The sequence below is a fragment of the Lotus japonicus genome, chromosome 5 (genome assembly GCF_012489685.1).
Source record: "Lotus japonicus ecotype B-129 chromosome 5, LjGifu_v1.2".
NCBI classification, from domain to species: domain Eukaryota; kingdom Viridiplantae; phylum Streptophyta; class Magnoliopsida; order Fabales; family Fabaceae; genus Lotus; species Lotus japonicus.
In genome coordinates, this window is record NC_080045.1 from 60,176,867 (window position 1) to 60,200,323 (window position 23,457).

Here is a 23,457-nt window from a genome sequence, read left to right on the forward strand (position 1 = left end):
TTTCTTTTCAAATAAAAAAACCTGTATCATTGCATTTCATAAACTAAACCTATATCTTTGCAGGAGATGTGGACTTAGCAGCGGCAGATCGGCAGTGGCGGCTGGCTGCAGCCTCCGTCCTGTGTAGCAGAGGAGGTGCTATGTTGAATATGTCTGGAACATTTCTAATCTAGGTTAGGGTAGGGACTTAGGGTTTTCTTTTATACTAAAGTACACATCAGTTTTAAAAAATATATATATATATAATTAAATTATATTTATTTATATTATTAATAAAAATAATATATAAGTAGGCCGACATATCAGGCTAAATAGGCTTTTAAAATTGTTTGAGTCTGACCTTTTTAGTTAAACAAGCCTTTTAAAAAGCCTAAGTTTGACATTTTTAATAAACGAGCCAGGCCGGGCCGAGCCTCAGACGAGCTGAGCCATGGGCCCCTGACGAGCCGCTTGGCCTATTTCCACCCCTACCCACAACCTACCATTAGGACATTTGTTTCTCTACATAATCCAACCCATCCAACATCATGTGCTAGCTATGCAATTACTGACTTAGGTCGTAGGAGGTTCGATTGATTCATACTTACAGAGAAGAGAATGTTTGCGCGGATTATTTGACCAAAACTGGAGCTTGTCGACATGCAGTCTATGGACTTCCTTCTTGTTCATGACCCCTTCGAGCTTGAGCCTTTGCCTTTAGCACATGCTTAGGAAATAATTTTGCTCGAGTGGTTGCCTCGGGTGGTTTTCCTTTCTTTCTTTGTTGTTTCTTTTTCTTTTTTAGCTTGTACAAAAAAATAAAGAGTTTGATGACTCACAAAATACATTAAAGTGTATGAGAAAAATTTCATAAAGTTAGCCCTATCATAATATCAATGTTTCCGACTCCACCATAATAACTTCCCGTAAAAAAATATGTTGATCACATACAAAATATACAATTAGGTAGGGTCATGAAAAAAGTTTGATTTAGAAATGTTTAGTTAAAATAATTAAAAAACATGCATTACCGCTATAAATATTTTTTACACTGACATCCAATGATTATTCGTCACGTGTGAAAGTAAGTTTAAATTCAACATAAAAAATCATGCAACTATTTCTAATAAGGAACTAGACATTACATGAAATGATTGAATTACATTAACGTCACATCAAAACTTGACTCATGATACCTATTTGGGATTTGGGAAGGCTTTTTTGGTAGCAGGAGATCAAGCCAATTCTTCAAATTTGATTTGAGGGTCATGGACTGGATGAAGGAGAGCTTGAGAAACTCCATTTTTCTGAGGCGCAATCCTCAGTGGCCTAAGTTGTTCGTTGTGTTGGTGTGGTTGATTTGGGAAATGAGAAATGATTGCATCTTCCAATTGCTAATCATCGATGCAAATCGTATCATTGGTTATGCTAATTCAGTAAGAGTGCGTGAATTTGAGGCGGCAAATGCTGTTGTCGCTAGAACATGCTCATTAATTAGTCAGATTACTACTCGACAGAGTTGGAGGTCCTCTAACAATGGTTGGTTCAAATTCAATTCAATAGTTCCATGAAGAAGAAGAACAATGTGACAGGACATGAGGAGCCTTAAGAAACATTGTCGGTGGGACGATCACAGGGTTAGGGTTCCGCAACAATCCGGGAACAACTAATCCCTTGTCGTTTAGTTATGGACTATTGTACGACATTAAATGTAGTGTTGAATTACTCTTATCCAAATACGACCATAGAAAGCGATTCTGTTGTGGACCTGGAACCATTCAGCTAATTCTCTCAAAGCGCTCTTCATTCATTCTTATGTATAAATGCGCTTCATTCCGTCAGTTACTTAAAGTAATTCGCCCATAAAGGAATACCGTTTCAATTCGCTTCTACCAAATCGAACTCAACGACAACTGACCGTTTAGCGCGCGCTTCTCATGTTTCGCGCGCTTCTCGCATTTCACGCGCTTTTCATATATGTATAAATACGCTTTATTCTGTCAGTTACTTAAAGTAATCAGCCCATAAAGGAATACAGTTTCAATTTGCTTCTATCAAATCTAAGTCAACGGTAACTGATTGTTTAGCGCGCGCTTCCATGTTTCGCGCGCTTCTCGTATTTCGCGCGCTTTTCATGATTTATCACTTAATGTCATGCAATAGGTTTGTGAATCGAGTTCTAGTGTAGCTTTTGTTTATCCCAAACAAAACACACACATATTTTATGGTACTTGATTTTCATGTGTTGCAAAACAAAAAGTAACACGTCATCATGCCCCAACCAAGAAACGCAGAACGAAACGAGACGTTGGACGCAGCTATAAAACACAACACCTCGTACTCTTTTCCTCTTCCTCTGTTCTTCTCTCTATTGTCTGTCTGTCGGAGCCAGAAGAACAAACAAGAAAAATAAAAATAATAAAAATATTTTCATTTTTCTCCTAGATTTCCATTCACTGTTCTCTCGCTACTCCTTCTTCTCCGTTCAATTCTCTGTTCGTTGATTGTTTTTTTGCGGGAAAAAGGAATGGCGGCGGCGGCGATGACGACTCCAGCGGTGGTGGCTCAGACTGCAACAGCCCCGGTTGCTCCGGTGACGGCTCCAGCGCCGGCATTGGTCGGAGGAGGGCCATTTGCGAATGCGTCTCTGTACGTAGGCGATCTCGAAGGGAACGTGAACGAGGCGCAGCTGTATGATCTGTTCAGCCAGTTGGCTCAGATTGTCTCGATTAGGGTTTGCAGGGATCAGACCAAGCGATCCTCTCTCGGTTACGCTTATGTCAACTTTGCTAACGCTCAGGATGGTGAGTCTTCTTCGTTCTTGTTTGATCTTCTTAGTGTTTTTGCATGCAGAGTGACTGGATCATGTTTATTATTATTTTTTCTTATTGTTATTTAATTAGACTGAGAGATCAGTCACTGATTAAAAAAATGGAAATTTTACTGGACTGATGCTAATGGAATCAATAATTTTGTAGTGAATTTTGTTTTCATGTGTGATGGTGATTGATTGGTAGAGGGGAAATTTTGGGTGGCTGCTGTTTTTTTTACTGATATGATTGATTAGATGTGTTGTTACAAGATTCACATCATAACTGCTGCCTGCAACTGATATTGATTTCAGGATGAATGAGGTTTTAGCCTTGCTGAGTTGAAATCTCTATGCTTTGATTTTACTGTGGGTTGTATTTTTATTATTTTATTGTTACCTTGTGTTTTTTGCATAGTAGTCAATCGCGGATTGCGGCCTGTCGCGGATGACCCCCAAAAGTGAAATCCCATACAAGGGAAGGCCGTGAATAGTGGGATTTTGCAGCCGCAATCCCGTCACGGCAGGGGTCTACGAGACGGCGCCGCTATCGCGCACTATCGATAACTATGGTTTTTTTATCTTATTTTTGCTTCCCTGATTTTCAGCGGCTAATGCATTGGAACTTCTGAACTTCACTCCTGTGAATGGGAAGCCTATTCGGATTATGTTTTCTCAGCGTGATCCGAGCATCCGGAAAAGTGGATATGCCAATGTGTTTATCAAGAACCTGGACACATCAATTGATAACAAGGCATTGCATGACACTTTTGCTGCCTTTGGCCCTGTGCTTTCTTGTAAGGTGGCTGTTGATGCATCTGGTCAGTCGAAAGGGTATGGTTTTGTGCAGTTTGACAATGATGAGGCTGCCCAGAATGCCATTAACAAGTTGAATGGCATGCTGATTAATGATAAGAAAGTCTATGTTGGACTCTTTGTGCGGCACCAGGAAAGGGGTCGAGCAAATGGATCACCCAAGTTCACTAATGTTTATGTCAAGAACCTTTCTGAATCATGCACTGATGAGGACCTGAAGCAGCTATTTGCCCCCTTTGGTGTGATAACTAGTGCAACAGTTATGAAAGATGTGAATGGCAATTCCAAATGCTTTGGCTTTGTGAATTTCGAGAGCCCAGATTCAGCGGCTGCTGCAGTTGAGAAGTTGAATGGGACAACTATCAATGATGACAAGGTTTTATATGCGGGAAGAGCTCAGAGGAAAGCAGAAAGAGAAGCTGAGTTGAGAGCCAAATTTGAGCAGGAAAGAATTAGCAGATATGAAAAGTTACAAGGTGCTAACTTGTATGTGAAAAATCTTGATGACAACATCAATGATGAAAAGCTGAAGGATTTGTTTTCCGAGTTTGGAACTATAACATCGTTCAAGGTATGTTAAAATTCTCATTATATGTCTCTCTGAATCTCTATACTTTTTCGTGAATAAGTGCGACCATATAAGCCCTTGTTCGAGTTTACCTTATACATTCAATTAGCCTCTTTTACTGGTTGGTTTTATTGTTATAATTTGAGGAATTAAATTATAAATTGTATTTATTAGGTGATGCTGGATTCTTATGGGAATAGCAAAGGTTCTGGTTTTGTGGCCTTTTCTACTCCTGAGGAAGCAAATCAAGCCGTAAGTCAATAAATTTTTTGGTTTGAAGAGGTGTGGCTGAGCTACATATTTCCCTTTCTTTTATTGAACGCATGCTCTATTTTTATCATCTTTTGTTCAGATGACTGAGATGAATGGGAAGTTGGTTGGTCGGAAGCCTCTCTATGTTGCTGTCGCCCAGCGCAAAGAAGACAGGAAGGCTCGATTGCAGGTAATGCTTTTTTTAATATCATTATTCTGACTCAAATCCGTACTACATTATTAACATGCTGTAGCTTATAGTTAAGTTGATTTTCATTTGTTGAGATATTCATTTATAGTTTATGATTCGTGTAAATGATTTTTCTGGAGTATTAATGAAGTTTCATTATATCTTATTTATTTTTTTGGTGATTTTTTTTTTTTGTGTGCGAGTCATTTGAGTTATATTTCGCCCTCCCTGTCTAAATCTTTTGCAGGTTGAAGTTTGACATATTCAATCCCCCCTTCCCCCAAACAAAACAAAGCTTCTTTACATCTATAATTTTTTAGCATAAAAATCATGGTTGTTTGGTTGTGTTTAGGAGTCTATCCTTAAACTCCACTGGTGGTATAACATATTGACTTTTCTGCAGGCTCATTTTGCTCAAATCCAAGTACCTGGTGGAATGGCACCTCTGCCTGCAGGAATTCCTGGATATCATGCAGGGACCCCAAGACTTGCCCCTCAACAGCTATATTATGGTCAAGGGTCACCTGGCTTCATGCCCCCTCAGCCTGCTGGATATGGTTTCCAGCAGCAAATGTTGCCAGGAATGCGGCCTGGTGTTGCTCCAAATTTCATTATGCCATACCAGGTTCAGAGACAGGGTCAGCCTGGGCAGAGAATGGGTGGTCGACGAAATGGAAACCTCCAATCAGGGCAGCCGAATCAAGTAATTATTCCTTATGACTGAAGTTTGAGTTTTTTTTTGTTTTTTTTTATAAATGATTTTTTTACACTTAATAATCTTTTTAATTTTTTTGAAAGCAGGTGCCACATCGCAACTCCAACCAAGGGTTTAGATATATGGCCACCAATCGAAATGGTATGGACCCATCTGTTGTTCCTCAAAGTTCAGTGGGTCCAGTGATGCCCATGCCCTTTGATGGTTATGGAGTTACTGCAGCTCCTGCTGAAAATCAGCGTCCCGCGGTGTCATCTGCCACACTTGCCTCAACTTTGGCTTCTGCTACCCCAGAAAATCAGCGCCTGGTATGCTTACGTTGTTATTTTACATGTAGGATCTATGTATTATTTCCCCTAGAGTAAATTGAAATTTTGGTCTCTTGAAATGTACTTCATCACACAGTCCTTCATTTAAATAATATTAGGGCTTAGTCCTTAAATTAGTCAGACTCTTTTATGTTACTCCTTTTGCTATCTTTGGTAGGGAATAACGTAAAATGAGTTTGTAAATTTAAAGGACAAAATCATACACAAATTAAATCAAGTATTGAATTCTGGTTGAGATACATATTCTAGGACTAAATTACCATTATACTAATTTTTGGTTTTTCTTTGAAGTAGGGTTTCATGCCGATCATTTAATTTGAAATCACCAGTATTATGACTTGACCAAATTTCGAATTATCATTGTATGAGAAATTTAATCTTTGTTATATGTTGTTTAAAATTAACAGATGTTGGGAGAACATCTATATCCCCTCGTGGAGCATCTTACCCCAAACCAACATACTGCAAAGGTGACTGGGATGTTGCTGGAGATGGACCAGTCAGAGGTAATACATCTTATTGAATCTCCTGAGGACCTGAAGATGAAGGTGTCTGAGGCATTGCGGGTCCTTCGTGATGCTGCTGCACCAGGTTCTGAAGTTAGTGATCAGCTTGGCTCATTCTCATTGAATGAATGAAATAATCTCCCGTTTTAGCGGTAGATGTTGCAACGCAACATATTTTGGGCTTATTGAGCTAGTATTATTTATGGAGTCTCTTGCGATTTTAAACTTTATCAGGATCACAGGTTTCCTTTTTGCGCGATAATTTATTGGTGGATTAAAGGATTTGTTTTGGTGGGCCTTTTTTGGCTTCGTTTTAGTATTTTCATATAGGACCGAATTCACAGTAAAGGAGTTTATTAGCCTTTGACAATAAATTTATTTTAAAGGACCTATTTTAGACCTATATGATTTGATATGGGGTTTTGGTAGAAATCCTTACTTTTCTCTTTTAATTCTTGATGTGATTAATGTTCTCTGTTGGTGCATCTGATTTTGGGTTTGGAAATCCAGCTCAGTCGGATGAACTCTCGACTCTGTGTGCCCTGCAAATGCAACCCAGGTACATTGCCCGATGTTATTTTATTAGCAGTAGGTCATGAGGACTTGCCATTACTCTTATGCAAGCATAAGACCAATATATCTATTATGGTATTCATTTGGTTGCACATTTGAGCATTGAATTACTTGTGCATGAAGTTTTTGCTGCTTTATGAAGTTTGTTCTGAATTTTGTATAATATTTAGGAAAGGCAGTCCTCGTTCAAGCTGAAGCATGGAAGTTATTTTAGAATGTTCACTGCTCCTGCTCCCCCCTTTTTAAAACTAACCTAGGTCAATCCCAACCTTTTAGGATCAATTCTTTCGTTCTTATAAGAGCATGATTTGTTAGTTTGTTTTTCATTTTCATTGAAAATTGTTAATAGAGCTAAAACTGTGTTTGGTTAAAGTATACAAATTATTTTTCATTAAAAAAGTTCTAGAAAAGGGTCTAAATTTGAAAACAAAAACAAGTTGTTTCAAACATTTTCTTTAAGAACGAAAACCTTGATTGAAAACACGGTGACAAACATGTAGTTTTCATGACATTTTTTTCTTTTTGTTTCTTTTGCTTAGTTCACTCATCAGTTGATTCTTTTTTATATCAACCCCATAAAGGTAAAACCACCCCAAAGATGTATTTTATTCCCTTCTCATTGCTCTCTTTCTTCCATTGATTCTTGTTTTTTCTGTATATATGAAGTAACCAATGGCCTTATTATATTGATCTCTTTACATGGATCTCTTCATAGTTATTGAGGGGCTTTTATACCCCAATGATGTAGTTTCATTACTTATGTACGGAATAGTGCACCTTAATTTTATTTTATTTTTAATTTTATTTTATAGAAGTCTACATTCCTAATTGAAACTTATCTTAATTTTTTTTATAATAAAAGTTTTCATCACAAGGGACGATTTGTCATTTCTTTTTATTTTTTAATGAAGTCTACCTTCTCAAGGGAGACTTCATTTTTCTTTTATAGAGTCTCCACCAGAGATGGCGACTCATTTTTTTCTTTTTCTTTTTACAATTTTTTATGTTATACTTTATTCTATATATATACACCTTCACCCACCAAACATTTATTTCATAATGAGAGAGAAGCTCCAAAGACTTGAGAAGCTCCGTACATTTCACCTCACAAATAACCACTCTCTATAACCACGACTCTAACACGGGCAAGACCATCACGCATGACAATAGCTTCGGCCAACAGGGGGTAACCTCCCACTCCATAGGGGTAAAAAACCAAACAACCACTAACTGCGATCATCTCGTATCAGGCCAACACCTGTCATACAATCCTCATGCTCATGAAAACTACCATCCACGGTGAGTTTTACCACCCCAACCGGTGGACGATGCCACTTAGCACACATCATCACTGCATTTCCCTCCATTATCTTGGGACCCATATAAACTCATTGTGGTCATAAAAAATCCGATGCCAAACTTCTTGCTATGTCCACGGATTCTCGTCAAATATCATGTTATTTCGCCACTTTCATAACCCCCCATAGCATACCTACTTCAGGCTTGACTGCTCACCCAAGTAACAAGATCCTAATGGTGAAAATCCACCCAATTAAATGCACCCATCTTCAACCAAATCTCCCTCAAATGCATCACCGAGGCAATAAATCGAGTCTTCACAAACCAAAGAGCACCACGTACAAGCCAGAGAATTCGCTACACTTAAAACAACTAGAGCCCACTTAAAGAGTATTATTCATTCTAATCCAAATAAACATCCTACACGAAATTTATTAGATAAATAAAAATTTAATTTATCAAATTATTGATTTTTTAAAAAACATGAAAATGTTATTTAAGCTCTATTGTACTTGTACGAGGTAGCAAGCAGTGAACAAGTTCAACCCTCAGTAGACCAGACTAGACACTGTAGCCATGCATCCACACCTTGAGAGTGTCCTCTGGACCGACGACCAAATCTCTCGCCGAATTTCCGACCTCGCCGCTCAAATCTCCGCCGACTTTCTCGCCTGTTCTCCGCCGCCAGTCTTTATCGGCGTGGCCACCGGCGCATTCCTCTTCCTAGCTGACCTCGTTCGCAAAATCGACCTCCCCATCACCGTTGATCTCATCCGAGCTGAATCCTACGGTTCCGGAACTGTGTCCAATGAAGCACCCACCATTTCTTTCGGTTTGAAGGTTGACATCAAAGACCGCCACGTTATCTTGGTATTATTCACTATTCACCCCTCTTCACCACTGTGTTTTGCAAGTATCATTCAAGTTAAATTGTCCTGGATCTGCTTTACAAATCATGTTAATTTGCTCCTGTTAAGTGCATTTTTTTGGTTCTGTTCATATTAGACTTAAGTACTCTTAGTCTTAAATAATATGCAAATATGTGAATAATGGAAGACAATTGATTTCAAATTGAAATGAAATTAGTGTTATCAGTTTTTTTTTCTATTCAAACAAGTGTAGAGAGGAAAATTGGTATCCCATAATTAAAAGATGTTTTACTTTAGGCTTTGTTTGATATCTAATGAATGACTTATTGAATAGAATGGAATAGTGTAGGATGACATAGAACTGGATAAAATGCAATGAAAACATCATACCAATATTGATATTTATGATAGAATGGAAGAAGATTTCCATGTCGTCGTGTGGGAAGTGAACTAAAGGATAAGTAAATTTGTAAGTAGTAAGTTTGTTTCATTTACTGTTCTTAATTGGGGAAAGAAAAATAGAGACACTGAATAGAACAAACTGGTGAATTTTATTTGGTTAAATTACATTTCATCTTTTTTTTAAAGATTCTAAATAACAAAAACAACATCAAGTCAAGATTTTTATCACTAAGTGGATTGACTACCTGGATAAAAAATGCCATAATAACCTATCATATGCTAAGTCTAAGTTCAAGGATAGGGCATTTATCTCTTTTAGTGGTTTGGCCTATAGTTTTTTTTTGGAGGATTTTGCTTGTCGTTACGAGGAGTTTATGCAAGAAACAGCCACGTGGCTTGTTGTCCGTGAGTGCAGCTCTCTTTTTAACTCATATTTGACTTTTTTTGAAAAAAATACTTCAACCATTATAACCCTTCATGCGTTTCATTTCGATGTGTGTAGCATTACTCTCTTTTGGATCTCTTTACCTGAGTATATTTTTAGCATTTGTAGCATTAATCATTATAACCCAGGATAACACATGTTGTAGACATTGAAAACTAAGGAAATAAAGATGTTTGTGGCCTGGGGGGATCATTATTGGGTTGTGTGGTAGCTGTGTGGCTGGTTGACGGTTGCTTGAGGATTGTTCAGCTAGTCTTGGACAAACAAAGGATGAAAGGCACAAAGCAAGGGTTTTATTTTAGCAACCAGACCTTTACATTATGTTTCCAAACAAAACCCTATAATATCTTCCAAAAAATGCCATGATATCAACATTTGACGACTTTTTTTGGAGTTTTGTCCAATTCTTCCAATAGTGACCAAATAATGCCGCGATGGCAGCTGGCCGGCTGCTACTCTGAATTGCAATGCTACAAGACAGCCTGGAGCGGCCACGAGCCGCTATGCATTGCTACGGCACTATTGTGTGCTATTGACAGCCTTGATGCAGATCAGCTAAGATGAGTCCATACCATCTTTTCTTTAAGGAGAGCTCTAATGGTTATATTTCCAAGCACTTATCCATTGTAACATTCTAATTTCTACATAAGTCCAGTAGGGTTTAAAACGTGTATTTTGAAATTAGTGGAAATGCATTTCCAGTCTGCTGGAACTTCTGAATGTTAGTTCTTTGTGATGGTGTGTCTTAAATACGATACTGTTTAGGAAAAAACATAATTACGTTTCTCTTTAATTTGCATCTGTACTTTGGATCTCTAATTTACTATTTCATCTTCTATTACTTGTGTCATTTTCCCCTCCCCTCTTTCCTAGTCCTATGTTATGTCTGTATTCATGTAGTTGTAATTGATAATCAGGTTGAAGACATTGTAGACACAGGACATACTTTATCCAGAGTTAGTGAGCACTTGAAATCCAAAGGAGCGTCCTCTGTCTCTGTGTGCACTCTCCTTGATAAACCTACACGGAGAAAAGTTAATTTACAGCTGGTGGGTGACGAGAAATACTACAGGGGATTTGAGGTATGATGCAATTGAACATGATATATGATAAGTGAAGGAGACTTCCTAACATGTTCAGCATTATGATGCGGCTTTGATTTTCCATTTTCATGATTACTTTATCTTCTAATAAACTTCTTCACATATCAATGTCCTATTGTCCTATTAACCTTTGGGGCAGAAGTGTATTCTAGATTTGATGCAACTTATGGTAATTTCAATTTTCAATTTTTCTGCTGGTATCTGTTCTTTATCTCCACAGATATTTTCTAGCATGAATCTCTGCTTATGCAATAATATTCCTAGATTCTAGCACTGACATGAAGTACTATGATCTGACTAATAAGCAGTGTGAGTTTGAGAGTCATATATACTCATTCTGTTTACATGTTTCTCTCATGCAGTGTCCAGACTATTTTGTTGTTGGTTATGGATTGGATTTCGCGGAGCTGTATAGAAATTTGCCTTACATTGGTGTCTTGAAGTCTGAACATTATGAGTGATGCTATTTTTTGTCCTTGCTACTGCACTAGGTGGAAGCACAAAGCATAGACCACGTCACCACGGTGTTTTAAGCCATATAACACATGGTATTTTAAGAAGGAAATGCTCGAGATACAGTTGTATGCTACTAGTATGTGATATATTTATTAGTCACTCTAAAATTTGAATTTAGTTTTGACATTTTTAAAATCCCCCCTCATTTTTTTTGAAATAGATAGCAAGTGAGCACCCACTATACTAACGTAACATTGATGACTATTTTATATTTTGGTACATAGGAACAGAACAGAAAAGAAAAGAGAAACAAAAGCTAATTCCTCATATCAGCTACCAGTAAAGGTAAGAGACTCTCAGGAGAGGACAATTCCAAATAAGAAAACCATGTTCCTCATTAGCCTTATTTTAGCTATCTTGTCTGCCATAGAATTTGTCTCCATTTTGGCAAAACTGAAAGTGACTTCCCCTCATTTTGCATTAGAGTGATAACCTTGCTTTCACCTGTGAAACGTGCATACAGATGGAGGTTCTTAGGAGCCCCTTGACTAAGAAGTAAGAAGGTTAAGTAGATTATCTGATTCACTTTGTGAATTCCCTAAAACCATGCCAGATTATGACCATGGGTGACTACTAAGTTGTAGTAGGCAATGCAAGAAACACATCACCTGTAACCTTGTAACCTCGGAACTGTCGCATCCTGCAAAAGGTTGATAAAAGTCAACATTTAATCTGATCCAACACTCTGGAGAGGTATTAGGAAAATCAGGATAGTAGAAGTGTCTCCAATGGTCATCCATAACCCAAGAATAGTCATCATTCTGCACGATGAAAATAGAGAGAAAAACTTAATTGTAAAACTGAATTGATTCAACCGAATGAATGTTTACAATGAGTGAAGAGTATTTATATCCTGATTAAGCTATGAATGAATTATGAAACTAACAAAAACAGAATCTTACTACTCTTAACAACTAACTGCCTGAGCACTTTTAATCGAATTTATTAACTTGCATTGCTCTTTCTTCTCTTTATCCTTCCTATCATATAATAAGGGGACTCCAATATGAAACATTTTGGAAAGAATAGTCACTAATCAGAGAAACTATTCCCATGTTAAAAGGAAAGATTATGTTATGCAGAAAAACAACTGATGTTGGACGCCACTCATTCTTGACATTGGAGTCAAGCATCCTTATAATATTGATCCATTAGGACCAGGTAACAAACATTCTTTGATGAACATCAGGAGGGAAATTGATAAAAAGATTGTGAAAACACCAGCCATCATTCCACACATCTCCGTTGATATTATTACCCATTTCCTTTGGGTGGCATGCACGTCTAAATTGTATGACTTTTATCATGTTTTTCATATGAATTTTTTGCTTAAATATTATATTACCTTTACAGAACTCTCATATTTCATGATGAATATGCTATAGATTGGTCACATGTGGAAAAAGTTAAAATAGTAGAAAAACAATGAAAAATGAAGCAAAAAGTCAAACTCACTGCGAGTATGGTGTGGTACTTGTAAAGCACAACCATGTGGTTAGTTAAATTCAGAAGCACGATAGTGTAGTAAGCCATCACACTCGTGCTGGATTACTTTTTAGGAGCACGACCATGCATGTTGGTGCGGCCAAAACTAGTCTTTAGTTCTAATCACATTCTATCGAATAATGTTATGTTTACAAACAATTTTCACCTCCACCTTACCTAAAGAAGAAAAAAAATGAAACAAATGAGTGATATGATTTGTGATGTGACAGGAAATGCAGAGAGAGAAAAGAAGAAAAATGTGTGGAAATGAGATGGAAGAGAAAGTAAGGTGTGTATATATCATTAGAACAAGGCATGTCCCAGAGGAGGACGAAATAGACAGATGTTGATAGCTTTAGAACACGAGTCTCGTTAGGATTTGGAGTTGGGGATCATTGAAGCGCTTTGATAGGTTCATTGTGGGATTAGTTTTTTTTTTCCTCCTTGTTGTATGATGTTAGCTACTATGATTATTATGCTTTCATTTGTATCATGAGCGGCCAAATATCCACTCTCAAGGTTGCGATGTGGTTGCGATGTAGGAGATAATTTAAACCTCGTTTTTATGTGTGTTTACTTTATATAGTTTCTAATTATTTTATGTTTCTTATGCTTTATGACGTAATTAACCGTATATAAAGTAGGTTCACTCACTACATGGAATTTATGTTCAGTGACGATCATTTACGTCATTATAAGTTTAAAAAATTGTCCAATGAGTATCTTATGACAAAAATTGTGTTTGTCACTAGTCGTCACACGTACTCAAGTCACTAATACATTAGTAGAATATTTTAAAATGTCACTAATGTTGTTTTTTGTGACGATAATATCACCCCTATTATATATACATATAAAAAAGTAAGTCATCACAAAAATCAATATTACTAATGATTACTTAATTATTAGTAAAAATGTATACCGACGATTAAAACCGTTGTAATACATGTGCAAAACTATATATGATCCTACCATTTAACGAAGGATTTACAACCGCCGCAAAATAAAAGTATTTGTAAAATTAATGTGGCAATTCCGAACCGCCATAAACTTTTTTATAATTTCCACCAGACGAACTAATCAAACCTAAAATCCTAATTTGTAATTCATCATACTATGCAATCAAAAATTGTACGCATCCATAAATTTGGATTGAACTATTTTTAAGTTAAAAGGTCTAACAAGTATTATAATATAAAATAATCCACACATAAACATAACAAAATTAAACAATAATGGTGGATCATAATTCATGAAGTTATATAAATAACTATTATTTATTAAAATTTTCAAACAAAACTTATAGTTAGATAATATTATCATAATGTCTTATATTGCCTATGTAGTCCCACTGAGATATTATGTTGCTCTCAAAAACTCATCAAACTCGAATAGACTTTATGTTAATCTTAGAAGCTCATAGTACCACACCGAGTTTCTTGTTGATTTCAAAGTATCATTAAGCCCAATGGAGATTCATATTGATCCCACAAGTCCCTGAAGCCCGATAAAGCTTCATGTCGATCTGAAAGGAACATGAGGGTCAATTAGGATGTGTGCACAAATTCTAATATCGGGAAAAATATTTGTTGGGAGAGACATAAAACCATTTTTCAAACGAGTGATGATATTCGTCAAAGTCCAAAAAATAAAAAAAAAATATTTTTTGTGTTTGTTGTGTTGAGCCCATAACTCTGGCCCATTATGTTCAAATTAGGGCTAGAGTTAACTCCCTATAAAAATGATCAATTTTCCTATTCACAGGAGACGCTTCCTTCACTTTCTAACCTAACCTCCCCCGCTGCTCCTCGTTTGACCCGTCGTTTCACCACGACTCACTCGGCCACCACAATCTCCATAGCCTCCACCAAAACCAAACACCAACACATCAACAACCCCATCCTTCATTCCCTTCATGACCCATCAACCCCATCTTGTTCCACTTATTCTTCTTCTTTCTTTCATTATCATAACGCCTCACACTCCAAAACATACTCATATGGCCCATCACCATCCAACCATCATCATCGAACTAGTTTTGTAGCCAAGCTTTTCCAATCACCATCATTTATTCTTCGATCGTCTTCAATATGTGAGGTTTCGGGTTTCCGATCGCATCCATATTCGTCACAAAAACAAAGGTTCTTACTTTCTTTACAATTTCAATCTCAAATTTATTCTCTTTCCGATGTATACAAAAAATCTTTGATTTATTCATGTTCTCATTCATTGGTTTGATTTTAATTAGTTCTATCTAATTTATTGTTAGCTTAAATTTGTTCACTATATTTTGTAATATGTTTTTGTTACTTTCATTTGATTTGATATGATTCCTTTCCTACTTTGCTTCTAATTTTGTTTTTATTGGCTCTATTGTTAATTGTTAATTTGATTTTGAATTATTTTATTTGGTTTCATTTCCTCATTAATTGGATTCTAGTTTAGTTATTTTTTAGATGAGATTCAGTTTTTTCAGCTGTTCAAGTTTTGTTTTAATATGTTTAATCAGAGATCAAAAGATATTTTAAAATACGCTAAGGAATAATTTTTTTATTTATTATAAAAAAGCTTGTACATATAACCCAGAGGCAATAGAAAACCTTGTCATTCACAAGGAGATACTAAGGCTTATAGAGATGGAGGAGTATTATTAAATCCAAAATCTTAAGGTCCTTAATTCTCGGGGTATTTATCATCCATGTAAGTGTCATCTTCAAACACTCAATCCTTCAAATAAGCTCAATTCAAAATTTGAGCCATCTAAGGCCTCTTTAAGTTAATCTTTCACATAAATGTCTTCTGCATGAGGCCCTATAACCTGCATTTATGGATAATTTTCATTTATATGAATGTTGCCAATGTCGACACTCTAGGAACCCCTCAAGTCCAAATGGTCAAGCTGAGGACTGCTTGACAAAATTCGAAGAATGCTTGTGTTGCTCATGAGATGGTAAGTCATCTCCAAATGCTTTTAGTTTTGGCATGTTTGAGGCAATTGAAAAGAACTCATCATCTTCCAAGGGCTTGCGGGAAGTTTCTTTCAGGTACATGTTCCGGTGCGAAAATTCTAACAATTTGCAATTCTTCCCAATTGTCTCTAGCACTTGGGGGCCCATTTTGAGAAAACAACTCACATGTAAGGAAGTAATCATTGAACATTTTGAAGTAAATTCTTCCATCATACAATCACTCTATGACTTTAGAGAAGCAACTTGAGTGATTGTATGATGGAACAATTTACTACAAAATTCTCTATGATTACTTCCTTAGGTGCGAGCGACTTCCTCAAAATTGGTTCCCAAGTGTTAGTGACAATTGGCAAGAACTGCAAACTTTAAGAATTTTTGCACTGGAACATGTACCCGAAAGATACTTCCTGCAACCTCTTCCAAGATGGTGAATCATTTGCCATTGCTTCAGACATGCCAAAACTGAAGCATCTGGAGATGACTTACCATCTCAAAGGCCATACATGCATTCTTCAAAAACTATATGTCCTTTATTTGACCATCTGGACTTTAGGCGTTGTTGGGGTGTCGACATTGGCGACATCTGTTTCAATGAGAATTATCAAGAACTACAGGTTCTATATGGCCTTGTCTGGAAGATATTTATGTGAGAGATGAATTTAAAGCGACCTTAAATGTCTCAGATTTTAAAATTCAATTTTATTTGGAGGATTATGCGTTTGATGTTGACATATACATGGATGATGAATACCTTGACAATGAAGAACTTGAAGATTTTGGATTGAATGAGTCTCCTCCAACTCCATAAGCCATAGTATTTCTCTTTGAATGACTAGCTTTTATAATGCCCATGGCCAATATTCATAGGTTCTTTTGTATATATAATAAATAAATTATTTATTCAACATATTTTAAAGTATCTTAACTCCGCCTATGCTTGCATAGCCGGTCCCAAGCCCGGGTAAAGGAGAAGGGTTGTGTCAGGTCTCATCATCCAACGTTAAACTCGTCAATATCTTCAATATATTTTAAAGTATTTCACGATCTTTTATTTTTTCAGTATGTTAAATTACTCACGTAATTCCGACCTAGGTGTGGTGAACGACAGATTAAAGGACCCCTCTAGAGTGCAACTCCTAGAAATCGAACTTTCTACCTATGAGTTCAACCAATTACTTTTTACCACTAAGTCTGACAGCGGTTGAGTTATGACTTTTCCTAATCAGCCTAGCATTAACTCTCCATTGTTATTTTAGAAGGAGAATCATTCGGGATATTAGTTTACTCGAGTCATTGTGACCCGACCTAACTTTTTCTTCCAAGGAACATTCATGACTTAATTCATGTTATTTTCTACCGTGTGTAAACTAAAGGCCCTATTAAGATTTTCCTTAAGCTACATAAGGTAAATGAAGCTCATAAGTCAAAAGGCTTGTCTTCCTTATCATGTTATATATGAAATAATAACTACAGGAACATTAAATGCTTTTAAAAATGCAAAGATTAAAACATGCCTCTAAGCTTGTCATGCCTCTAAGCTTGTTTTGGGAAATCTCCCAAACCAATTGTAGGCACTCAGAGTAGATCAGAAGTTTTCATTAGCTGATAAGCGGGAATGATGAACGGATAATGGAGAAATATAATTGAACTATTATATTGGAGATGATCTCAGAGTTTAAAACTTGGACAAGTGTCAAGTTTCCAATTGACTTCCAAACTTATTGGCAGCTTAACATCTAATTTGACCATAAAGCACTTTGTTTTTGTAAGAAAAAATCATAGGCATAAATGGAAGGGCACCAAAAGCAACTCATGGTTATATGGAATAAAAAATATTTGTTTGTCTTAGATAGTACCGTTCGATTTACCGTTAGAGATTATGAATACAAAAAAACTAACAGTTCTCAATGCGTTTTTTGAAGAAGTAGCAAGTTGAAGCTTTAACAAAAAAATATTTGGGATGTGTATTTTTTCATTTTCATACTTTCTAATGATAAACAAATAAGACAAATGTTACCTTTTTGGTGACTTGTGATATTCAATTAGGAAACCCACATAAAAGTAAGTGATATAAAGATCACCAAGTGCATGTGGCGTTAGAGCTAATGCAAACATGATTTCACATGTCTCGGCCATTAAGTCTTATAAATGGAAGAAAAAAACAAAACAAAATGAAACAATACTGATGGATAATAATTCATGAAGTTATATAAAAAAAACATTGTTTGTTAAAATTTTCAAGCAAAATTTATAGTTAGATAATGTCATCATAATGTCTTATATTACCTATCTAGTCCCATAGAGATATCATGTTGCTCTCAAAGACTCATCAAACTCGAATAAACTTTATGTTAATCTTAGAAGCTTATAGTACCCAATTGAGTTTCTTGTTGATTTCAAAGGATTAATTAGCCCAATAAAGATTCAGATTGATCTCACAAGTCCACGAGGCCCGATAAAGCTTTTCATGTAGATCTGAAAGGCACATAAGAGTTAATTAGGATTGAGAACAAGTTCTAATTTCAGGAAATACATTTATTAGGAGAGACATACCATTTTCCAAAAAAGCGGTGATAAAAAAATGAAAAAAAAATTTGGGCCCATAACTCTGGCCCATTGTGTTCAAATTAGGGTTAGAGCTAACTCCCTATAAAATGACCCATTTTCCTATTCACAAGACACGCTTCTTTCACTTTCTAACCTAACCTCCCCCGCTGCCCCTCGTTTGAGCCACCATTTCACCACGACTCACTTGACCACCACAATCTCCATAGCATCCACCTAAACCAAACAACAACACATCACCACCCCCATCCTTCATTCCTTTCATAACCCATCAACCCCATAAACCTTATCTCGTCCCACTTATTCTTCTTCTTTCTTTCATTATCATAATACCGCACACTCCAAAACGTACGCGTAAGGCCCATCACCATCCAACCATCATCATCGAACTAGTTTTGTAGCCAAGATTTTCCAATCATCATCATTTATTCTTCGATCATCTTCACTGCGTGAGGTTTCTGATATCATCCACCACCATAATATTCATCCCAAAAAAAGTTTCGTTGCAATTTAGATCTCAAATTTATTCTCTTTCCGATGTTTAAAAAAATCTTAGATTTATTCATGTTCTCATTCATTGGGTTTATTTTAATTATTTTTATCTTATTTTTTGTTAGCTTAAATTTGTTCACTATATTTGTATTAAATCTTAAATTTATTCATGTTCTCATTCATTGGGTTGTTCTCATTCACTATTTTTTTTTTTACTTTCAATTGATTTAATATGATTCCTTTCAAATTTTTTTATTGGCTCTATTGTTTATTGTTAATTTGATTTTAAATTATTTTATTGGGTTTGATTTTCTCATTAATTGGATTCTGATTTAGTTTATTATTAGATGAGATTCAGTTTTCAACTGATCAAGTTTTGTGTTAATATGTTTAGTCAGAGATAAAAAAATTTTAAAATATGCTAAGAAACAATTTCTTTATTTATTATAGAAAAAAGCTTGTACATATCAACTAGAGGTCATAGAAAACCTTGCCATTCACAGGGAGGTATTAAGGCTTATGGAGATGGAGGAGTATTATGAAATCCAAAATCTTCAAGTCCTTAATTCTCGGGGTATTTATTATTCATTTAAGTGTCATCTTCAAACACTCAATCCTTCAAATAAGCTCAACTCGAAATTTGAGCCATCTAAGGCCTCTTTAAGTTCATTTGTCACATAAATGTCTTCTTCATGAGGCCCCATAACCTGCAGTTATGGATAATTTTCATTTACATGAATGTTGCCAATGTCGACACTCAGGAACCCCTCAAGTCCAAATGGTCAACCTGAGGACTGCTTGACAAAATTCGAAGAATGCTTGTGTTGCTCATGAGATGGTAAGTCATCTCCAAATGCTTTAGTTTTGGCATGTTTGGGGCAATAGAAAAGAACTCATCATCTTCCAAGGGCTTGCGGGAAATTTCTTTCAGGTACATGTTCCGGTGCGAAAATTCTAACAATTTGCAATTCTTCCCAATTGTCTCTAGCACTTGGAGGCCAATTTTGAGGAAGCAACTCACATGTAAGGAAGTAATCATTGAAAATTTTGAAGTAAATTCTTCCATCATACAATCACCCTGTGACTTTAGAGAAGCAACTTGAGTGATTGTATGATGGAACAATTTACTACAAAATTCTCTATGATTACTTCCCTAGATTTAAGCTCCTTCCTCAAAATTAGCCCCTAAGCGCTAGAGATAGTTGGCAAGAGCTGCATACTGTTAGAAGTTTTCCACCGGAACATGCATATGAAATATACTTCCTGCAAGCCCTTCCATGATGGTGAGGAATTTTCCATTGCCTCAAACATGCCAAAACTGAAGCATCTGGAGATGACTTACCATCTCATAAGCAACACCTGGATTCTTCAAATACTATCAGACTATCCTTAATTGACCATTTGGACTTTAGGGGTTGTTGGGGTGTCAACATTGGGGGCATCCATTTCAATGAGAATTGTCCAGCACTACGAGTTCTATGGGGCCTTGTGTGGAAGACATTTATATGAGGGATGAATTTAAAGAGACATCAAATGCCTCGGATTTTAAAATTGAATTTTATTTGGAGGATTATGTGTTTGAGATTGACATTGACAAAGATGATGAATACCTTGATAATGAAGAACTTGAAGATTTTGGATTGAATGAGTCTCCTCTAACTTCATAAGCCTTAGTATTTCTCTATGAATGACTAGCTTTTCGAATGCCCATGAGCTCATATGCACAGGTTTTTTTTGTATATATAATAAATATATCAATAAATTATTACTTAGCACATTTTAAAGTATCTTAACTCCGCCTATGCTTGCATAGCCGGTCCCAAGCCCAGGTAAAGGAGGAGGGTAGTATAAAATCTTATCTTAACTCCGCCTATGCTTGCATAGCCGGTCCCAAGCCCAGGTAAAGGAGGAGGGTAGTATAAAATCTTATCTTAACTCCGCCTATGCTTGCATAGCCGGTCCCAAGCCCAGGTAAAGGAGGAGGGTAGTATAAAATCTTGACAGCCAACGCAAAACTCGTCAATATCTTCAATATATTTTAAAGTATCTTATGATTTTTGATTTATTAAAAATATTAGTTTATAAGATATTTCCTAAATAGTAAATAACCTAACATTAATTCTCCCAAACCAATTATAGGCACTCAGAGCAGATCAGAAGTTTTCAATAGCCGATAGGTTGGACTGATGAACAGATGATGAGGAAATATAACTGAACTATTATATTGGAGATGGTCTTAGAGTTTAAAACTTGGATCAATGCCGATTAACTTCCAAACTCATTGGCAGCTAACATCTATTTGACCATAGAGCTGTTGTCCTTGTCAAAATTTTGATAGGCATAAAGTGGAAGGACACTAAAAGAAACTTATATTGATATGGAATCCGAAATGTCCTTTGTTTGTCTTGGACATTACAAGTATGAAATAGGACCTTAGCCCGTTTAACTTACTGTTAAAAATTATGAGCACAGGAAAATTATAAGTTCCAAATGCAGAACACATGAAAATTATAAGTTCCAAATGCACTTTTTGTTGCAAGTTGCTGCTTCAACAAAAAGTGTCTCAAGGTGTGTGTCTTTTCGTTTTTATATTTTCAAACAGTAAACCAAACAGACACTTCTCTTCTTACCCTTTTGAGTTGTGACTTGTGATATGCAATTAGGAAGATTCACATAAAAGTCAGTGACATAAAGAATCAGAAAAAGATCGCATGAAACCTCTATAGAACGTTATTTTCAAATGAAAATACATTTCAAATGAAAATACATAAGAAGTTAAAACCAAATTCACACTATATCTCAATACCGTATGGTACCGCATCTATGTGTAAGTACTCTGCAAAAGCCATTTTCAAGTAATGTGAGATTTGAACAAAGCACATAATATCCATCAATGATTCTAAGTTTTAAACATTCACACACAAGAAATATTAAATTTAAAAGCTGCCAAAATTACATTTCAGTTTTCAACCACAATACATGTATTGTATATGCATTATCTGATAACATAGGCATAGCCACTATTATTTGGGGAAATCTTTAATATACAACAAAAGCAAACTGCACTAACTTCATAAGCATAATTTCAAGTTTTCAAAAACATGGTGAAACCAGGCTCTCAATGTAAATAAATTGTTCATACCAAACCTTGTCGCTCTGAATTTCAGGAAACTCCAATCTGCCTACCTTGGAGTCATACACAACCGCTCGAACGAAGGTAGTATACACTAGAACCACACCATCCTCTGACATGCACAATGGCTCTATATGAGGTACAAACCCAAAAATCTGAAGTTCCACATGAGGGATAGCCATCAATTTAACCCAAGACTCCTTAACTCCATACTCCTTCATTAGCCACACAACCAAATGAGTTTCCTCATGATCAAAACAAACACAAAGACAATCTTTCAAAACTGCTTGTATAGGCCCCTCAGGGATGTCATCACCAAAATCAGGCAATGACAAATGCTGAAATGCCTCTTTTCCCAAATCAAAAGAAAGCATTACCCACTTTTCTCTAGCCCCACTTGCCACCCAATTCAAACTATTACCTACAAACTTCCCTAACCCATTTGTGGGATCACCAAGGAAACTCAAACCCTGAATTGTGGTCCAAGAATCATCACCAAATGCATAAACCTTAGTAACTGTTCTATGAAGATTATCACTACTAGGATCAGGAAAAACAAGCACAACCTTGTAGTTACCACTCACACAATCATAACCAAAACCATGACACATTGCAATCTCATCATCATCAACCTCCATAAACGGTGATTTCCTAGAAACCAACCTGGTAGAAGGGTTCCACAACCGAACATCACCATTGTAACAATCAGCCAAACACATCAACCCATTACAGGATCCTAGGATTTCATAGTTGTGTCTCAACATGAAGTCAACATTCTCAGGAAAAGTCAACGGGTCGTTAAGCAAGGAGTTGACGGAGCAAGATATTACCTCTTGGCCGGTTCTGGTGGGTAGCAGCAAGCGGTGGCGGGTCAAGGCTGGGTCGACGGTGGAGCTGTGGAGGTGCAATTTGGCGAAGTGGGTATCGGAGATAATGGAGTTCCACTGCTTGGAGACGCACTTGAATCGCATGAGAGACTTCACGGGGAGTTTCGCGAGGATTTCACAGAGGAGATCACATGGGAGCGGTGGTTGTGGCGGAGCGTCGTTCTCACGCGCCATCAGAGTTTCATTTGGGTTTTGCGTTTCGGTGGATAGAGTTCACAAGACTTATCTAGCATGGTTTATTTGTCACTTCCCATTTATTAATTGCTACATCTTCTTTAGATAAGCATCATCAATTTTTATTTTTCATTTTCCATTTATTCCATTTTCACTTGAGTTTTTTTTTTTTTATGGCTACATTAGTTGAAGCTTCACATTAGTGCGGGGTTGGTCTTCTTCGAGAGCATGGCTACCAAAAAAGTTTTCATTGAGTCTGACTCTGCCTGCTATGTTCGATTTTGGACTCGAGGATGTGAAGCTTCACACTCATGTGCCCCCTGGTGAGCCAAATTCGACGTGTTGAGGCAGTTCTCTCATGTAGGTTGGGGTCATGTGTTT

At 36.5% G+C, this 23,457-nt stretch overlaps 3 protein-coding genes across 3 annotated transcripts; 2 read left to right on the forward strand and 1 right to left on the reverse strand.

Annotated features, from left to right (window-relative positions):
- Nucleotides 1-2,309: 2,309 nt before the first annotated feature.
- On the forward strand, nt 2,310-6,567 carry LOC130720720 (polyadenylate-binding protein 3-like). Its single transcript, XM_057571408.1, has 7 exons — nt 2,310-2,783; nt 3,397-4,175; nt 4,347-4,424; nt 4,525-4,614; nt 5,018-5,317; nt 5,416-5,637; nt 6,066-6,567. The coding sequence occupies exons 1-7, from the start codon at nt 2,507-2,509 to the stop codon at nt 6,294-6,296; spliced, it is 1,977 nt and encodes a 658-aa protein (XP_057427391.1). The 5' UTR covers nt 2,310-2,506; the 3' UTR covers nt 6,297-6,567.
- Nucleotides 6,568-8,545: 1,978 nt separating this feature from the next.
- LOC130721292 (uncharacterized) lies at nt 8,546-11,509 on the forward strand. Its single transcript, XM_057572056.1, has 3 exons — nt 8,546-8,906; nt 10,670-10,834; nt 11,218-11,509. The coding sequence occupies exons 1-3, from the start codon at nt 8,613-8,615 to the stop codon at nt 11,314-11,316; spliced, it is 558 nt and encodes a 185-aa protein (XP_057428039.1). The 5' UTR covers nt 8,546-8,612; the 3' UTR covers nt 11,317-11,509.
- Nucleotides 11,510-21,786: 10,277 nt separating this feature from the next.
- LOC130720492 (F-box/kelch-repeat protein At3g23880-like) lies at nt 21,787-23,169 on the reverse strand. The gene has a single exon (XM_057571141.1). The coding sequence runs from the start codon at nt 23,074-23,076 to the stop codon at nt 21,976-21,978; it is 1,101 nt and encodes a 366-aa protein (XP_057427124.1). The 5' UTR covers nt 23,077-23,169; the 3' UTR covers nt 21,787-21,975.
- Nucleotides 23,170-23,457: the final 288 nt, after the last annotated feature.